At 38.2% G+C, this 16,367-nt stretch overlaps 1 protein-coding gene across 1 annotated transcript in view; it reads right to left on the reverse strand.

Moving 5' to 3' along the window:
* ARHGAP6 (Rho GTPase activating protein 6) overlaps positions 1-16,367 on the reverse strand; it is a gene marked incomplete at its 5' end in the record, with an annotated part of 309,381 nt that overhangs the window by 47,823 nt on the left and 245,191 nt on the right. The window contains one exon of the mRNA XM_084285501.1: positions 10,079-10,238. Within this exon, the coding sequence (XP_084141627.1) occupies positions 10,079-10,238 (160 nt within the window). The remainder of the gene's footprint in view (positions 1-10,078; positions 10,239-16,367) is intronic.

The following is a 16,367-nucleotide window of genomic DNA, read 5'->3' on the forward strand; positions in this document are numbered from 1 at the left end:
AACCACAATTCCACTGAAACCATACATTTAAATAAACTTTAGAAACTAAGGCAAGAAGAAATCCTCATCAGAAATACTTCCCTAATGCACTTTTGAAAAGAGCAATATGCATATGATAACAGAAATAAATCTGATATTCAACTGAAATGTTTAGTAGATTTATACCAGAAGAATACACATAGTAAAGCAAACCTCTGCCAAAGTCAAGCAGAACCTGAGAATCAATAGGTTGCAACGTCAGTATTCTTAATAAAGCTTCACCAGAATCACAATATCCTCATGTGGATTATTTGTGAAGTACAGGACAGCGTAGTCAAGTGTTGAAAGACAAAGGGTCAGGACGACAGCAATTACTAAAGGCAGAAGACAATCAATAATACCTCCATTACACTAGTTGTTCTTGCAATGATTTAGGAAAGAAACAAAGAATTAAATACACCCGATTTTCCAAACATTGTGTTTTAGAGTCTTTATATATGCATTCTAGTTCCTAAAACTGTTTCCTTTAGGCCATGTTTGAACTTTTTCAGTATGTTCATAGGTATCACTTTAAAATAGAAACTCAGATTTCCATGTGGAATAATAATACAGACAAAATGATAAATTAATTTATACTTAAGAGTACTTAGAGTACATACTTATAGCCAATAGCTATTTTGAATGTACTATTAAAGCAACTGCATTAGGTAGGAATTATTTGATATCTCAGAAGTAATTTCTAAACTCAGTGAGACTTCACATAATTCAAACGTACGCATGTAACAGTCTCTGACTGGATTTATAAGAGCACTACCCTTACAAGTCAGTATCAAAAAAACAACGCAAGCTCTTAGGGTTACCTTGCTGTAATAATGAAAACATCTGGTCACAATTCTGTCTCCAATAACTGCTTCATGACATTTGTACTTGGAAATGTTGATCATAACATTTCCCTATCTGTCTTTGGAGCTCCAGCAAGACCTCTTCCCTTCACCACAATGCCCAATGAAAAGACAGGAGCACTTCTGCCCTGTCAATTCAGCATGCCTTTGATTTCCACCCCTGTCCTCTTTCCCCTCCTCCACCTTCACAAAACAATACACAACGGGTAGTTTCTCAAAAGTTAGACAATTCTTTCTTCTAAAGATGTTAACTCTCTTGTGGCAGACATTTATATTTGTGTGTTCACAGTGCCATTGATTTCACCAAAAATCCTGACATTTTGTACTTCTGTTCCATATTCCTATAGCATTGATCAAAATGCATTCTACTTCTTGATCAAAACTCCTACTTATTTAACAAAATGCACACTAGTAATTAAAAAGAAAAACTTTTTTTCTCCTTGTGCTAAGCAATGAAACATCTGCTTTTAAAATTATTATTGGTCCGTTTCTAACTGATAGAGTAAATATGCTGAATAAAGTGTTCCTGACATAAACATTTTAATCCTAGCATTTGATAGAAGAAAATTTTGGAAATGAATTTGCTGAGCATTACATAGAGACTTTTATAAAAGAGCTGCCTAGCAACAAAGTTTAAAAGAGGCACAGATGACTAAAAACTTTCTTAAGTTTTCAAGAAATGTTATTACTTCCCCATTTTCTACCACCAGAAAAATTTTGTTCTGGCAAGTTTCATATATTTCAAAGTTTTCCTTGTCTCAATAGTGACTAAAAGTAAAATCTGAAAAAAAAAAAAAATAATAAAAAAAGAAGTTTCTGCAAATTTCCTCCTGTGAAGAAGAAAAAAGAAACTTTTTTTGGCTTGCTTATCTCCCTGCCTGGAAAAGCTTCTGTCACCTTCACTTTGACAAACTCCTGTGTAGCAGACCACAATGCTGAGTGCTCCAACCACCTCTGTCTTGCAGCTGGGACTTCTCCCAGCTTAAAATATTAAGTCAATTTTATTTTCTCTTTACAGACTGAGAGATACTGTTTTTATTTTCCTGGGAGGAAAGAAAAAGTCCTCAGAAAAAATAACATTTCCATGGAAAATCAGGATTTTGGGAGCGGGTGGGGAATAAAAAGGAAAAAGAAAAAAAAAACTCCCCAAAACTTCCATCTAATCAGCAAGATATACAGTTTACTTCTAGTGCTCTGAGCAGGTCTGATACAGCAAGGGTGATACAATAGATACAAGACTTACTAGTGTACTGTAAAAGAGCAGAGTTTGGCTCACAGTCTTTGTTGTTGTTAATATAATTTTCACAAACACTGCTATATTGTAAAAAAAAATCTTGCAAATGCTCCATGGACTCACTCAATCATTCATAGTGTCACTGCTAGAGACAGTATTATATGAGAGGCATTGGCAGTGGATAGCATTAAGAGAAGTGCTAGTAAGCCTCCATCTCTACTTAAAAGGTATACTGTATGCCAGGACAAAAGCATCTAATCTTAAAGCTCCATGAAGTGTAGGCTACAGTTTACTTAGATGCTTTCTCCTGGTATAACAGTCTACGAAGTATGTAACATGGTCAGTGATTAAAAACAATGAGCAGCTTGGAGCCCTTACAAAAATGCAAGTCCAGATAAAAATCATAATCACTCTCGGTGTTAAGGAAAAATGGATAATGAAATACAATGACAAGTAATGTAAGCAAAAAACAGATCCAAAAATCTACTCCCTGCCAAAATAAACAAGAAGCGAAGAACACATAATTCTGAATTCCCATTTTTATTCAGACCTTAGCTGGAACATATTGGGGACAAAGTGCACCAATGAACAATAAAAATTCAGAAAGCCCAGCTATGTATGTTTTGTTCCATTTCAAAGAGGGAGTTGTCCCAACACTCAGTCTGTAATTATATACTTCCAATTTACCTTACCAAAGGAAGTCTTACAAGAGACTAACTTCATATGAGCAGATGCGCAGCATCACACACCTGGTGAAATTTGCTACAGAACTTGCATACAAAAATGTTCAAGTGCACATGTTAAAACAGCATAAGCAACAACCTTCCATTAAATGATTGGGACTGTATTTAGGTTTCTAAACCCAACATGAGATCATATTCATTATAATTATAGCTAACTAAATGAACTGAGAACTAGATTTGGCAGACTCTAGCTAAACACTAAAATTAAGGATTACCTTCTCTCTCCCCAGCTGTCCCAGTAAGACTAAAAAGAAATTCCCTCAGAAAGTGGAACACTTGCTGTAATTACTGAAACTACTGTGTATGACTTAGTTGCTGTTAACAGTAAGTAATTGTGTGTATATACATTCTTGTCATAGGTGGCAACAATACAGTAAACAGTCTTCTTAGCAAAGGCAGTTAATTTCTTTTATTACGTTTGGTACACTTGCTAAAATAGCTGGAGAGTGTGTTTATTTTCATTTCTGGAAAGTGAAGACAATTCTGTGGCTCACCTTCAGATTTTCACTACAAAACATTTGGGAAACATTAAAATAAACCCGAAGGTACAAAATAAACGTATGCCGCACTTGTACTAAGGCATAAATATACTTTGGAGTGTGGTGTGTGTTAAAACAAAAACACTGCATCAACCTAACATTAGGGTTGTGACCCAAGCCAACAAAAGCAAGATAATTCATCAGAGATGGATGTTCTGGCCTCAGCCCAACCTACTGCATGTATTGCAGTCTACTGCATCTGATCCATTAACAATCCTGGGTGAAGATATAAGATCAAAATTCAATCCTGGACACATCAATCTTGAATTCTGAAGATGATAATGGAGCAAAGATATTTTACCAAGTCGTTTTGAGGGTATGGGCCTGGACTCTTAAGCTAAGTCTTCCCACAAAAATGAAGTTTGATAACATAGTAGTACTCTCTGAAACACAGGGTAATACTAGGATTCATGATTATTAATTATAAGAAAAGAAAAGTATAACTGCAATATTACATATAACTGCAATATTTACCTGCAGCTTTAAAACAATATCCAGGCTGATACTAAAGGCATGTTGCCTTTACAACATCTTGATAATTTAGCCTAGTAACTCTCAGAAGTACAATTGTTACATTGCAATTAAAAAGGTGGGGAGAGAAAAAAGGAGTAGTTCGGCCTGTGCACTCTTGGTTACTATGCTTGAACCTTTGCACAATAACTGTGTGAGAGAAACATGCCAACGAATACCTGTCCACTATGTTTTTCTTACTGCTACAGTTAAGATTGAGGCAGGCAGCCTGTGCTCCCAAAGAGAGAGACAGTTTATGAATCAATAACAAATGATCATGTATCCACAAAGAGGAAAATAAACTATCTCAAGCGGTAGGTAACATGTATCAGGCTTTTATAATACAAGTATAAAGGCTCTTAATAGGTTTAAACATACTGTGTAAAAGAAAAACAAACAAACAAACAAACAAACAAACAAAAAACTTATCTATTCCTTCCCTGTCATTTATTAAGATTCCTTTCTTCCTCACTGGACCAAAGTCTCAGCCCCTGTTCCCAAGGGATTCCTTCCTGAGCCATAGCAGCCAAGCTTGGGCAAGAATAAGAGGAATGTTTTCTTCTAAACATGACCTTAGGCAGTGCTGTTCTTTCAAGCACTATTGCTGGCACCTCTGCTTTATAAAAGCAGCATTAAACAGGCATGAGTAGGAATACAGCTGTTTTCTGGTGGTTGTCCAGAAATCCCCCCAGATTTTTCTTTATGCTTTCACAGAAATGCAGTATCGTATACAATTTGAGTAGTCAACAGCACTTGATAAATTGTTTTACTGGACTCAACTTCAGGCATCGGTGCTTCTCCTTTACCAAGAAGCCCCTCTGTATTTAGCTATGGAAGAGGCATGAGGAAGTAGGATGGAAACTCCCTAGGGGAAATTCCTAGTACACACAACTTCTATGTTCTCATAACTCTTTCAGCCTTGTTTTACCCACAGTCCTTCTCCAGGGTTTGTGAAGACTACACTTTGTGTAACAACAACACACAAGTTTTCTATTTTGCTGTACACACACACATACATTGCATGCTCATTTTGCATCCCAGCACAATGCAATCAGCTGGACTGTTATCACAGGAATAATGCAATTTACCTAATTATACTAGGATGCTTACTGTGCAGCAATGTTGCCTGTGTGGGTATAGGCCATATTGACAGTATTACCAGTGAGAAATATAACTGAGCAACTTTTGGAACTGTCAGAGATGTATTCTTGTGAAAACACCAATTGTTTTTCATTATTCTTTGTTGATATTATGAAGAAAGCACTTCCTGCATGTGCTGTTGCAAAGGACAAAGCAATGACAAATAAGAAAATCCACAAAATACAGAACATTATTGACATACTGTGAATTGATTGTGGCCATTTCTTTACAAAGAGATGTATTATTGCCTCAGAAGTAGAAAACTTGCTGTCACATCAGGGTTGGCTCTGCAGCACATGGTAACTCCAGGCCACATAGGGACCTGAGCCCTAAAGATGCACAGATCCACAGATCCATTCATCCTGCACCTAAGTCCCTGCATTTTTCTTCCCTTCCAAAACATGAGTTTTCAAAGAAGAAACGAGAAATTTGTATATGAGAAATCCAGGCCTGATAGTTCAATCTGTCCAATTTGGTAGGTCAAAGAAAAAAAGAGCAAACAGACAAAATTATAAACTTACAAATATTTGCAAAGTACAGTTTGACTCTGATTTTCACTGCCATGTCCTGCCATCTAGCATGACCCATTGTTTACAAGTCTTTGGTCAGTCTGCAGTCCGATGTACTCAATCATACTTGGTAACCAAGTTTTTTTTGTCTGTTTGCTTGTTTGTTTTTGTTTTTGTTTTTGTGTGTGCGCGTGTGTGTAGATGTGTTGTAAAGGGTTCGTTTTTCTCACTATTTACATAAAAGGACATACACAATTGGAAAGTCAAAGATAAAGCACACACCTAAAGTGAATTTCATGGTAGATTGTCTCTTCTATAATAGAAGAGATTTGACTTCCTTGAAATAAGTATAGTATGTTCTAAACAGCAACTGCAAAGAAGTTTCACCAAAATGGTACTGTTCTGTCATTCAGAACATCAGACAACAAATTTAAAATCTTCCACAGAGTAACTGCATTGATAGAGAAACTGTGGAATGCTCTGCTTGGAACTGACTGCCTCCTGCAACTTACTATGTTCACTTAGAGAGAGTATAAATGATTCTTGGTATAGTTATTGGTGGCAGATGGGGGAGTGACAGGGAACTGAGAGAGTTGTTGATTACAGAAAATGAAAGATAAGGCAGAAAAACAGGAGAAAAAAAAAAAACACACAAACAAACAAACAAAAAACCTGAAGTACCTCTGTCATACATATAAAAATAATGAATCTTGATGAATTTAAAATAATTCTAATTGCCTATTGAAGTCTAACCTTAGCATACTTTAAATGACATGCTGGTTAAAATTACTGTGGGAGGTGGTCCCTCTCTGTGATCACAGGATATTTAACTAATAAATGTCAGTAGTGTGTTTCATTAAAGCTAATGACTGCAATACAAGTGGAGGAGAGGGCTTACATACCAGGTATAACATTCTCTGCATTCCTCTGCAAGTGTGGGAACTGTCAGATGTGCCCTAAAAGGCTAACTGCACTTGCTGTGACAAAGGGGGCTTTTGAGCATGGGTGAACTGAAACATTACGAAGAAGCTACCAATAGTGACATGACTGTGATGTTATTTTGACTGCAAAAGATAGGGCAGATGCTTCTGTACTCAAGACTTAACCTCCATGCAAGCATGCTTGGCACAAACACTTGTTACCCAAGAACAATGGGTTTTTACTTTCCACAATACTTATGCCAGTAAATGTGATTACTCAAATACTTGCAGGAAGCAAATGCCCAGCAGGCACAAGCACGTTTTAGTGTCATTCATTTGCAACTTCTGAAAAACAGTCAAAGAACCTCAAACAATCCCAACTTTTAAAACAGCTTTCTGCATTTTCTAATATATAGACCATTCCACTAACCTCTGCTCCTGCATGTTTTTAGGCAACATTCTCTTAAGTAGAAAAGAGCTGTAGAGCACATCTTTCTATGTAGGGATTTCTCCAGTCCTAGGCAGCTCTCTCAAACATACAGTATTAGTTCTTCCTGTAAGTTGGCCAAACACATCACCTTTTTTTTGTTGATAGTTTTGTTTTTGCATGCTTTTTTTTTTTTTTTTTTTTAATACAGAAAATGTTTAATAGACTTCAGTCTATTTTTAACTTAGGGCACAAATGGTTATGACCAAGTTTTATGTTATTGTACAGAGTGCCTGAGCAAATTTTACACTGCTTAAACTTGAAATTCTGCATTTAAACAGTCCTGTGATGTAAACGAATCGACTGAGCAATTACTGCTACCCTCTTACCATACTTTGGCATTCCATGCCATTCAGGAGTGATGAGAACATCAAGAGGACTTCTGAAGTGTCTCTGCAAATGGTCTAAACTAAAGAGTAGTAATTTAAGAATACAGTAGATTCTTATTCTCCTACCAAAGTGCAGGCACACATGTAGGATGATGGAGTGACAGAATGATTATTATTTATACATATTGTGATATGCCAAAATTAGTGCCAGATTTTTAAACAGGAGGGACAGGTAAATACTAGTTGTACCCTAATTCTAGCTACTGCCTTCACTTCCTTCAACAGGTCGTACTACATTTTACAAGTGAATTACTTCTGCTATTCACTCACTCTGAATACCTTAGAACAAAGAAAAATCCACAATTTTTTAATTCGCAGTAAATACACAGATGTGAAATAATCTGCCATTCAATAATCTTGCTAGTAAATGTAATCTGACAAAACTGAATAGCTAATTTATTTCTCATCTAAACTGAAGCAAAAGGTACATGAAATAATGGAAGACGAAACTGGAACCCAGGTTCCTGAGTTTTTGAAGTGCTTTTTATTATTATCTTCTGATGCTTCACCAGAGCATTATTGTATTATTCTTATTTAGTTTTTATGCTTGAAATTACACTTTTCAGACACAGTATATCTAAAATTAACTACACATTACAAATTCACCCACATACATACATGTTATGAAAACACATATATGTCAGTCAGTTAAAGAACAAAGCTATTATAAGGCCTAGTCAACATAGATTCATGAAGGGAAAGTCACGCCTTAGTAATCTGCTCTCCTCTGATAAGGTTGCCTGCTTGGTGGATGAAAGGAATCCAAGGGAATCTTTCTGAATTTTAGTAAGGCCTTTGATACCGTCCCTCATGGCATCATTCTGGAGAAACTGAGGCCAAGAGGGGACCTCACTGTCTGCAATGTCCTGAGAAGGGGAAGCACAGAGAGAGGCATTGGCCTCTGCTCCTGGGAACCGATGGCATGGTACAAAGCTGCACCATGGAGGTTGAGATCAAATATTAGGAAAAATATTCATTACTGTGAGGGTGGTCAAACACTGGAACAGGCTTCCTAGTGCCTCCTTGGTGCCTCCTGCCTGTCAGTGTTCAAGAGACGTTTGGACAATGCACTCAGTAATGTGCTTTAACTTTTGTTTAGCCATGGATTAGTTAGGCAGTTGGACTAGGTGATTTTTAAAAGTCCCTTTCAGCTGAACTATTCTACTCTACTCTAAACGAAAACTGTTCTTGTGTGTGATCTGAAACTGAAAGATTCAGTGGGTCCTCGTCTGTAAGCCACTGTGCTAAGTTGCCTGTGACTCCAAAGGGTTGTGCAAAGGAAGGCTAGGTTGGCTAGGCTGAGATCCTTGCTTTCACAGTTGGTTGCTCTTTTGTGACACTCCCAGCAGGAAAAGCCAGGAGTCCCAGCAGTGGGTCCCTTTTGGAGCCAGCTAGAGGTGGCTCTGGTCTGACATGGGGCAGCTGCTGGGCTCTGCTCACAGAGGACACCCTACAGCCCCTCTCCCCTACCAAAACCTGACCATGGAAACGCAACACATATATTCATCTACCACAAGACTGCCAGTGGCAGTTTAGACCACCAAAAAATATTGCGGTACCTTTAGTAGTCCAGTTCCTCATTTGAATGTTCTGTAAAACTGTTTTCACATTGATGGAATATTTTTGAGGGACTGGGGAGTTGTGGAAGGGCTTGAAGAAATTGATTGTATCCTTCTCACTACAAGCTGATGCTCTCCTGTATATGGTAAGCTGGACTATGTTGTTTTTGGAAGGAGTTTTCTGCAGATCCTAAAAAGCTGAAGAACACCCAGGCTGATGTATTTCACATTTGTTCCTTTCCACACCATTATTTTAAATGATCAGAAAATATTTTTCTGCTTAACTTTGATTCCTTCAAAAACTGGTCCTCTGGCATCACTATGTATGTGCCGGCCCGCAATACCTCAGGTTATCTGAAGGTTAGAATTCAGTGGTCCCTTCCTATCCCACAAATTAGTACACAAGTGGAAACAAACAAACAAAATAGTGAAAACAGGAAAGAGATTTGCAGATGACCTTTGTCTTTGCTAGGCTTGATCTACAGCCCATAGCAAACAAGGGAAACTTTCCCATTACTTCTAGTGAGGTTTAGATCTCTGCCACAGTAACCTACGTATAGGTCTATATGTGGTTATCCTGCATCAGGATTCTGACATCTGAGCTTCTGCTTTTCAGGTAATCTCCTGTTCTTTAAGTGTTCAGTGTTATATACTAGATTTTTTTTTTTTTTCCTAGGAAATAATCACCACTGTCTTGAGGAAAACTTGACTGGGATTCACTTTATTTGATGAAGATGCCTTAACTAGTGATGCTTGGCTTCCTTCAGAGCCAATACAGAACTGAAAAATCACTTCTAGGGCATGACCTATCTGGCCTACATAGATGCTTACGTTTGGATGTGAGGAAATGCAAAAAAGCCTTTTTCTTTTAACTGAGTATCAAGGGATCCCAGAACAAATAAGTCTGATTTAGATTATCTTCTCTGTAGGCATCTGTCCTTGATCAGATGATCCCACCCCAGGTGGCCTGAGCTGGACATAACAGACAAACAACATTACCAGTCATTTTTGCACAGTTACTGTGTTTAAACAGAAACGAAACAGAAGACAATGTCTGTGGAATAAACAATGTAGTGTTTTCTCCCATTTATTACTGTGGTATGAAGTCAATGGCTTACGAAGAAGAGGCTTAGCAAGCTAAATAGAAATGGTTTATCGAGCCCTTACCTTTGGGGATAGCAATCTGACAGCCCAGGTCATAGTCCTGCTGCAGCTGATAAAAAGCCACTTCCTGCAGCCGAGCGCGCTCCAGCTCAGAGAGGCTTTGAACGGGAACTGACTTCAGCCGAACACTGCGCCCTGACATGCTGTTCCAAGTGAAATCACCCTACAGGAAATCAAATGGGAAAATATGAAGCATCATATGGTATGCACAGTTTAATAAACACAACCATCTCTTCTACTGCGAGGAAAAACACAAGTCCTCTTTTTCTAAAAGGCCATTTTCTTGGACATCTCTAACCTTTCAAATATCTTTGTTTTTCTAAGACCAGCATTCCTTAAAAGGAGTACAGACATGCAAAACAAAAAGTCAATTCTGCCTGAAAACATTTAAGCAAGCATTGTTGCAGAAACACTAGGATTCCAGTAACCAAAAGCACAAAGCAGGAGAGCACAAAACAAAACAAAACAAAAAATCTTGTCTGCTTTTCCCAGTTTGGTTTTGCTGCATGAAGTGACTTGGTCGTCACTTCACTCTCCTCCCTGAGCATGCAGGTATATAGACCTTTACAGGTCCATGGACAACACACATCTTATCTCTCCCAGCCTACTAATCCCACTCCCCTCCTTATGATGTGACTGTGTTTAGATCAAGATTGACTAAAGGATAAGGTGTTTCACATTTTTGAACAGCCATTATAATGTATGTGTTACAGTTTATACAATAAAACAACATGAGATATGCTACATCTCTGTAAGGTACCAATTATGTTTGGAAATCAAATCAAAAGCTTTAGATGTTTTATCTCCCACCTGTGATGACATATACAAAAAGCTATTCTCTTAGCTAGTATTTAGCTCAGGTGAGAGAAGTAATCACCATTCAAACATAAGTGCAAGCACATAGGGAAGCTTAAAGACTGACAATTAACTTCAAGCAAGAATTTCAGTATTCATCAAAGCATCATCAAACTGCACATTTCTGCAAGGAGAGAAATAATTTGTTTTTCATTCTAACTGTACAAAAAAAATAAACATCAAACCTGTCAGTAGGCATAACTTGATGTAGGTGTAGATAGTGAAATAACTCTGATTTGCATCAGCTGAGGTGTAAAGACAAATCCACCAGCCTGCCCTTCATCACAGCACAGCAGGCTCGCAATTAACAAACTTCACTTTCATTTTAAATGCCTATTTTTAGTTTAAACTTCAACATCTGTACCTTCACTGCATGCTCATTTTTCATCATCACTTATAATTAATCTATTCTACACACACATCTAGAGTCAAAGAATGCCCCCTGACTTTTAAAGACATTGGCTGAAGGATTAGTAACAACTCATTGCATTCAGCAGCTATGCATCCTAATGTATGGAAACACCTTCGTGCAAGCCTTTCCATATGATACTGTAAACATGTATGTACCTATTTATATGCACCTATGATGTATGTTTATTCACATATACGAAAGACAAGATCATTCACAAATATGCAGCATCATCTAGGAATATAGATCAAAGGAATGACACATTGGAAACATTTTCTTATGATGTGTGAAATATATTTGAGTTCATCAAGGAGCTTTATTTCATAATATTTTTTTCAAGACACTTGGTAATTGCAACAAATGAAGCTGTTTCTTTGATCTGAACAACTGTATATCTGTACACTCATTGAATGATATCAATATTTACATGGACCACATATGCAAACTTTTGCACTAGTACAGGAATTGACTATTTTGAATTTTTCCTTTATTTTTTGCTTCTTCACTTCTTCCTTTTCTATGGCCTTAGAAGCTAGATTTAGTAGTCTCAACCTAAAAGTTTACAAGACAACACAAACCAAGCTGACTAGATTAAATCAAGTGAAACCAAAGCAGCAAGATTCATGTAAGCCTAATTTGCAAAACTGCAAGTAAATGTTTACATTTTTTAAAAAGCTGTTGTCATTTATAGTTAAAAGTGATCAAGAACAGAATTCACCACCAGACAATGTATGCTAAGAAACTAATTCCTTTCCAATCCTGATAATGCAGGAGAAAGAAAACTTTACAACTACAGAAGTATGCAATTCAATCCTCATGAACATATCATGTACAGAATGTTCTACAGTCAAGCTGGTACAAAGAGAGAATCACAGGTTTTTAGGGTAGAGCTTGCAAGATTTTTATCTTATCTGTTTCTCTGAGACGAGCATTTTCATAAACAAAAGTATCAGTGATAGACATTTTTATGGTAGACATAACTGGGATATTTTAATATTCAAATAGGAATTGGAGGTATGAACGATACCCATTAGAAAATGATGAGGTAACAGCTTATGAAGACTGCAAATGATTTAGGGCATGTCCTATTTCCTGTAGAGCACAAAAACTAAGGGGGTAGATGGGGCTTTTAGGAATTACCACAAGTTACATAAATATTCTTTCAATGGGATTTTGTATGGACACCCAAACTAATGCTCTTTAAAAAATAAAAATTACCATGGGCAAATCAAACTCTGGAAGAAACTGCATTCTCTGCCTCATCTCAGAGGTCACTTTGTAATGGCAAGCAGAAAGCTGCCACAGTTCACAATGCCGCAGCTCAGTTGTTAGACCCTAGCCACAGGAGTTTAACCCTGAATGACAGTGCTTGCTAGCTCCAGGACAGCACAGAATGAAGATTCTGTGTTTGGGACCCCCATAAACCTCTCTGCAGAGCTGTGCTGCTTTATTCAAGCAGATCAGCCAACTCAGCACTGTCTCAGGAAACTTACCCAGGCTAATTTTGCCTTAATATGGGTGCAATTAATATATATATATTTTTTAAAAAAACTGGTCAAGTGTTTACAACCCAGCAAACGAAAAAAGCCCCTGACAAGGTTATGAGGTCAACCACGATTTTTATTCTGGCAGTCTTCAAGTTCCCAGAACATCCCCCAGCACTCACCAGCTCGTCTCTCGTTGGCTAAAAATGGTCGGATGCAAACTCTGCATCCTTGAACACCACGACAGATTGTTAAACAGCTTTATTGCTGTTTGGAATCACTCTGCCCAGTTTCTGTGCATTTCAGAAGGCATTCTTCTTTTACACTTGATGTGTTTGATAAAATCTCTGCTAGGTCACATTAACATAGGTTTTTACTATGCTAATGGAACACAAGTAATTAACTGAAATATTTTTGGAAGATCATGTGTTAGGACCAGTAGAATCTCCTTATCTGCTAAAGAAGACACTCAAGAAATGTTGCCTTGAAAAACTCTGTTTTATTTGGCAAATAAATATCAGTCTTCTATGAGCCAAAACACAATATTTTACGTTTTAATCTATTCATAGATTCCTAGGCTTTGTGGGACACAAGGTAACTTGAAAGCGTCCTCTTCCTTCTAATGCACTGTGGAACTTTTACATGCAGCCTGTAAATTACTGTAAAATCAACCAGGCTTGGGAGAGGTCCAGAAAAGTCAAGATCCCTTTCAGAAGGGGAACTAGTGCATTTACATGAATCCCATCTGCCTAAAGCTTTTCTCTGCTGTATGGGAGGAACAGGGTAGGACAAACCCAGAGAACATTTTCCATTTCTCTCTTCATATGAGGAGGCATATTTCATCAGCCTCCTTCAACTAATAGCTTGACGTATCTCCTTGCAGAAGCTTAAGAGAAGATTTTAGAGCATCAAGTCAGGGTGACTTGTTTTTGAAGTCCATGCCCTGCATATGTGTTCAAACATACATACACAGCTACAGTATTTTTCTCTACTATTTAGACTGTAGGACTAGTTAAAATATGATCTGTGAATGGTCCTTTCATCACCAAGAAGAAAAATAAACAACAGAAAAGAATATAAACAGAAATATTGCTCTGGGATAAAGTGATCAGCCTGATAGGACACAAACTGCTAATTGCAAGGGTGCTTTCATAATTGACTTTTACGAAACCTTGACCAGACTAAAAGCCTTCTCCAGTTTCTTCTGCCAACCAGTCACTTCTTTTCCCTCACAAGTCTGCAGCTTCAATTGCATTCTTCTCTCTGGCCCTCCCACTAACATCCAGCATCTTTCCTCCACTGAACCGAGGAGTTCACTTATCGGGTAAGTAACTAAAATACCAGAGCAAATGACTCAGCAGAGGAGATGAATGATTAACTGCATCTTGTGCCTTTGAAAAATGCGTCCACTTTTCCCATATTTCTTGTCCACCGTCATAAGCACATTTTAACAAGACACAGACTGCAGCTTTACTGATATTCTTTCAAACAAATGTTTTCTTTAGGGGTTGGGTGTCCAGTGGCTCTGAAAAAAAAAAAAAAAAACAACCCAAGTGGTACATCCTGACTTAAGTAACACTATGCGCTTAAATTACTCTTAAGCATGTGTAGGCTATTCTTGTGTACTTGACCTCTTTCCCCTGAGCCTCCAACACGCAGCCTTTCAGTTGTCTGTTAGCAAAGTCCCATTCTTCTATCCTTCGTACAATACAAACACTGGTTGACAAATACTGCAAGGAATCCTCAATGTGGATATAAATCCACTGGGCATTACCTCTGTTGCTCACTGTGGAGTTTTAAGCCTTCATGAGCCATGTGAATTATGGGAGGTAAGAACCCCACATATGGCAGTTTTCAATAATACAGTATTTTAACATAAGATGCAGAGAGCAATTTTTATCTTACTGCATTATTGTCAATGCTGATGACTTTAGTCTGTACTCATTTAGGTAAATGCCATTATCAGATTAGTCGTCTGCTTTTCACTAGTCTTTTGCTGAAATCCATTTGAAACCACTAAGATCAAAACCAATTATACCTACTTGTTTTTCTCCTACCCTAGCAACACTTAGACACGTCCTTGCAGCCAGATATGGCTCCAACAAAAAAGAGTTCAGCATTTTTCCACACGAAAAGGTTATATTGCAAATAGAATGGCAAATATAGCACTATAATGTCTTAATTCTGTTTGCTTAATTACTTCTTTAAACTTCATGAAAATGCGTGTAATTACTACTTCATAAACCTTTCACTTATACTGGTAATTTATTTCAACTCTTTCTAAAGCTACTTCCAGGCTCCTCCTCAGCCATAACCCCTCAGATTTTGACAATTCATATTCCCGCAGCACTATCTGGATGTGTGTGCACATAATCCCTGTCTTCCTCACCTCCCCATGCTTGCTGTCAGTGTGAAGCAAGCCCTACTTGGACATGACTGCCTTTCATTGCTGCATGGCTGTTCACCTTCATCTGAAGCCAGGGCAGCGTTCCCAGCAGGACGAGACATAAAGAGAACGGGGAATAAACTCCAGTAAATATCCATCATTACATGCAATTAAGGACCAAATGTCTAGTCCTTTACTAAAGACATCCTCAATAGTTATCTTGGATTAACCAAGAGTTAGGAAACAACTGGATGGTGTGTGCATGCTGTGGCCTGACTCTTTCTGCCCCCCTATCTCCAGATGCTTCTCCTAAACCGGCACAGCTGGAGCGGCAGACAGGGTATTTGGTTTCCAGATCCTGTTACAAACTAATGCAACCCTGACTAGTCTGGCTTCTCCAAACACATCGGGCGTCAAAACAGCTACTTCCAAGGGACTGCTGGTATGACAGAAGGAGACAAGCCTTTCAGATCACCAAAATGGCATCTCCATAACTAAATACAAAGGAGCAGAGGACTTACCGCATGACGCTGAAGCAGTCAGGAGAAGGATCTGAACACGGATGCACAAAGCATGGGGCCCCAACAATTAATCTTCATTAAGAAACTCTGACTTCATTAGCATCATTATCTAGGGTTACATCCTGTTCCCTTTGACATCAGTGGAAAAATGAATACAATGCCTCCACCAGAAAAAGAATAAGTACAGTCTGATGATCTTGTGAAGATATTCGGAGTCTTGCATTAAAGTTAGCTTATCTTAAGCTCTATTGTACTTATGCGTGTTAATGTATGTACAGCTGTTAGTTTTGGCAAAGCATCACACCTCACAAAGCAACGCTTTAGGTGTCAAAGCTATTTAATGGCAGTTAATATAATCATGTTATTGCTACACAAACACTTCCTCACTCCTACCAGCATCCTGCCTTGTTCCCAAGGCTGCAGATTGTCAGCTGGAAATCTGGGTACTTGGGATCTGTGCTCCACACAGCAAGCCAGCCCCTTGGGTGCTGGCAGGCTGGTGTTCCCCACAGGGCAGACCCTGTGCACACCCCCAGCAGAAATACTTCATCTAGCAAGACTGCATTAGCCTGTGGCCAGGTAAGGAAACACATTTCAGAATACTACAATGGCAATTTCCATTTATCGGGGGAGGAAG

Source organism: Netta rufina, assembly GCF_964035555.1.
Source record: "Netta rufina genome assembly, chromosome: 1".
NCBI lineage: Eukaryota > Metazoa > Chordata > Aves > Anseriformes > Anatidae > Netta > Netta rufina.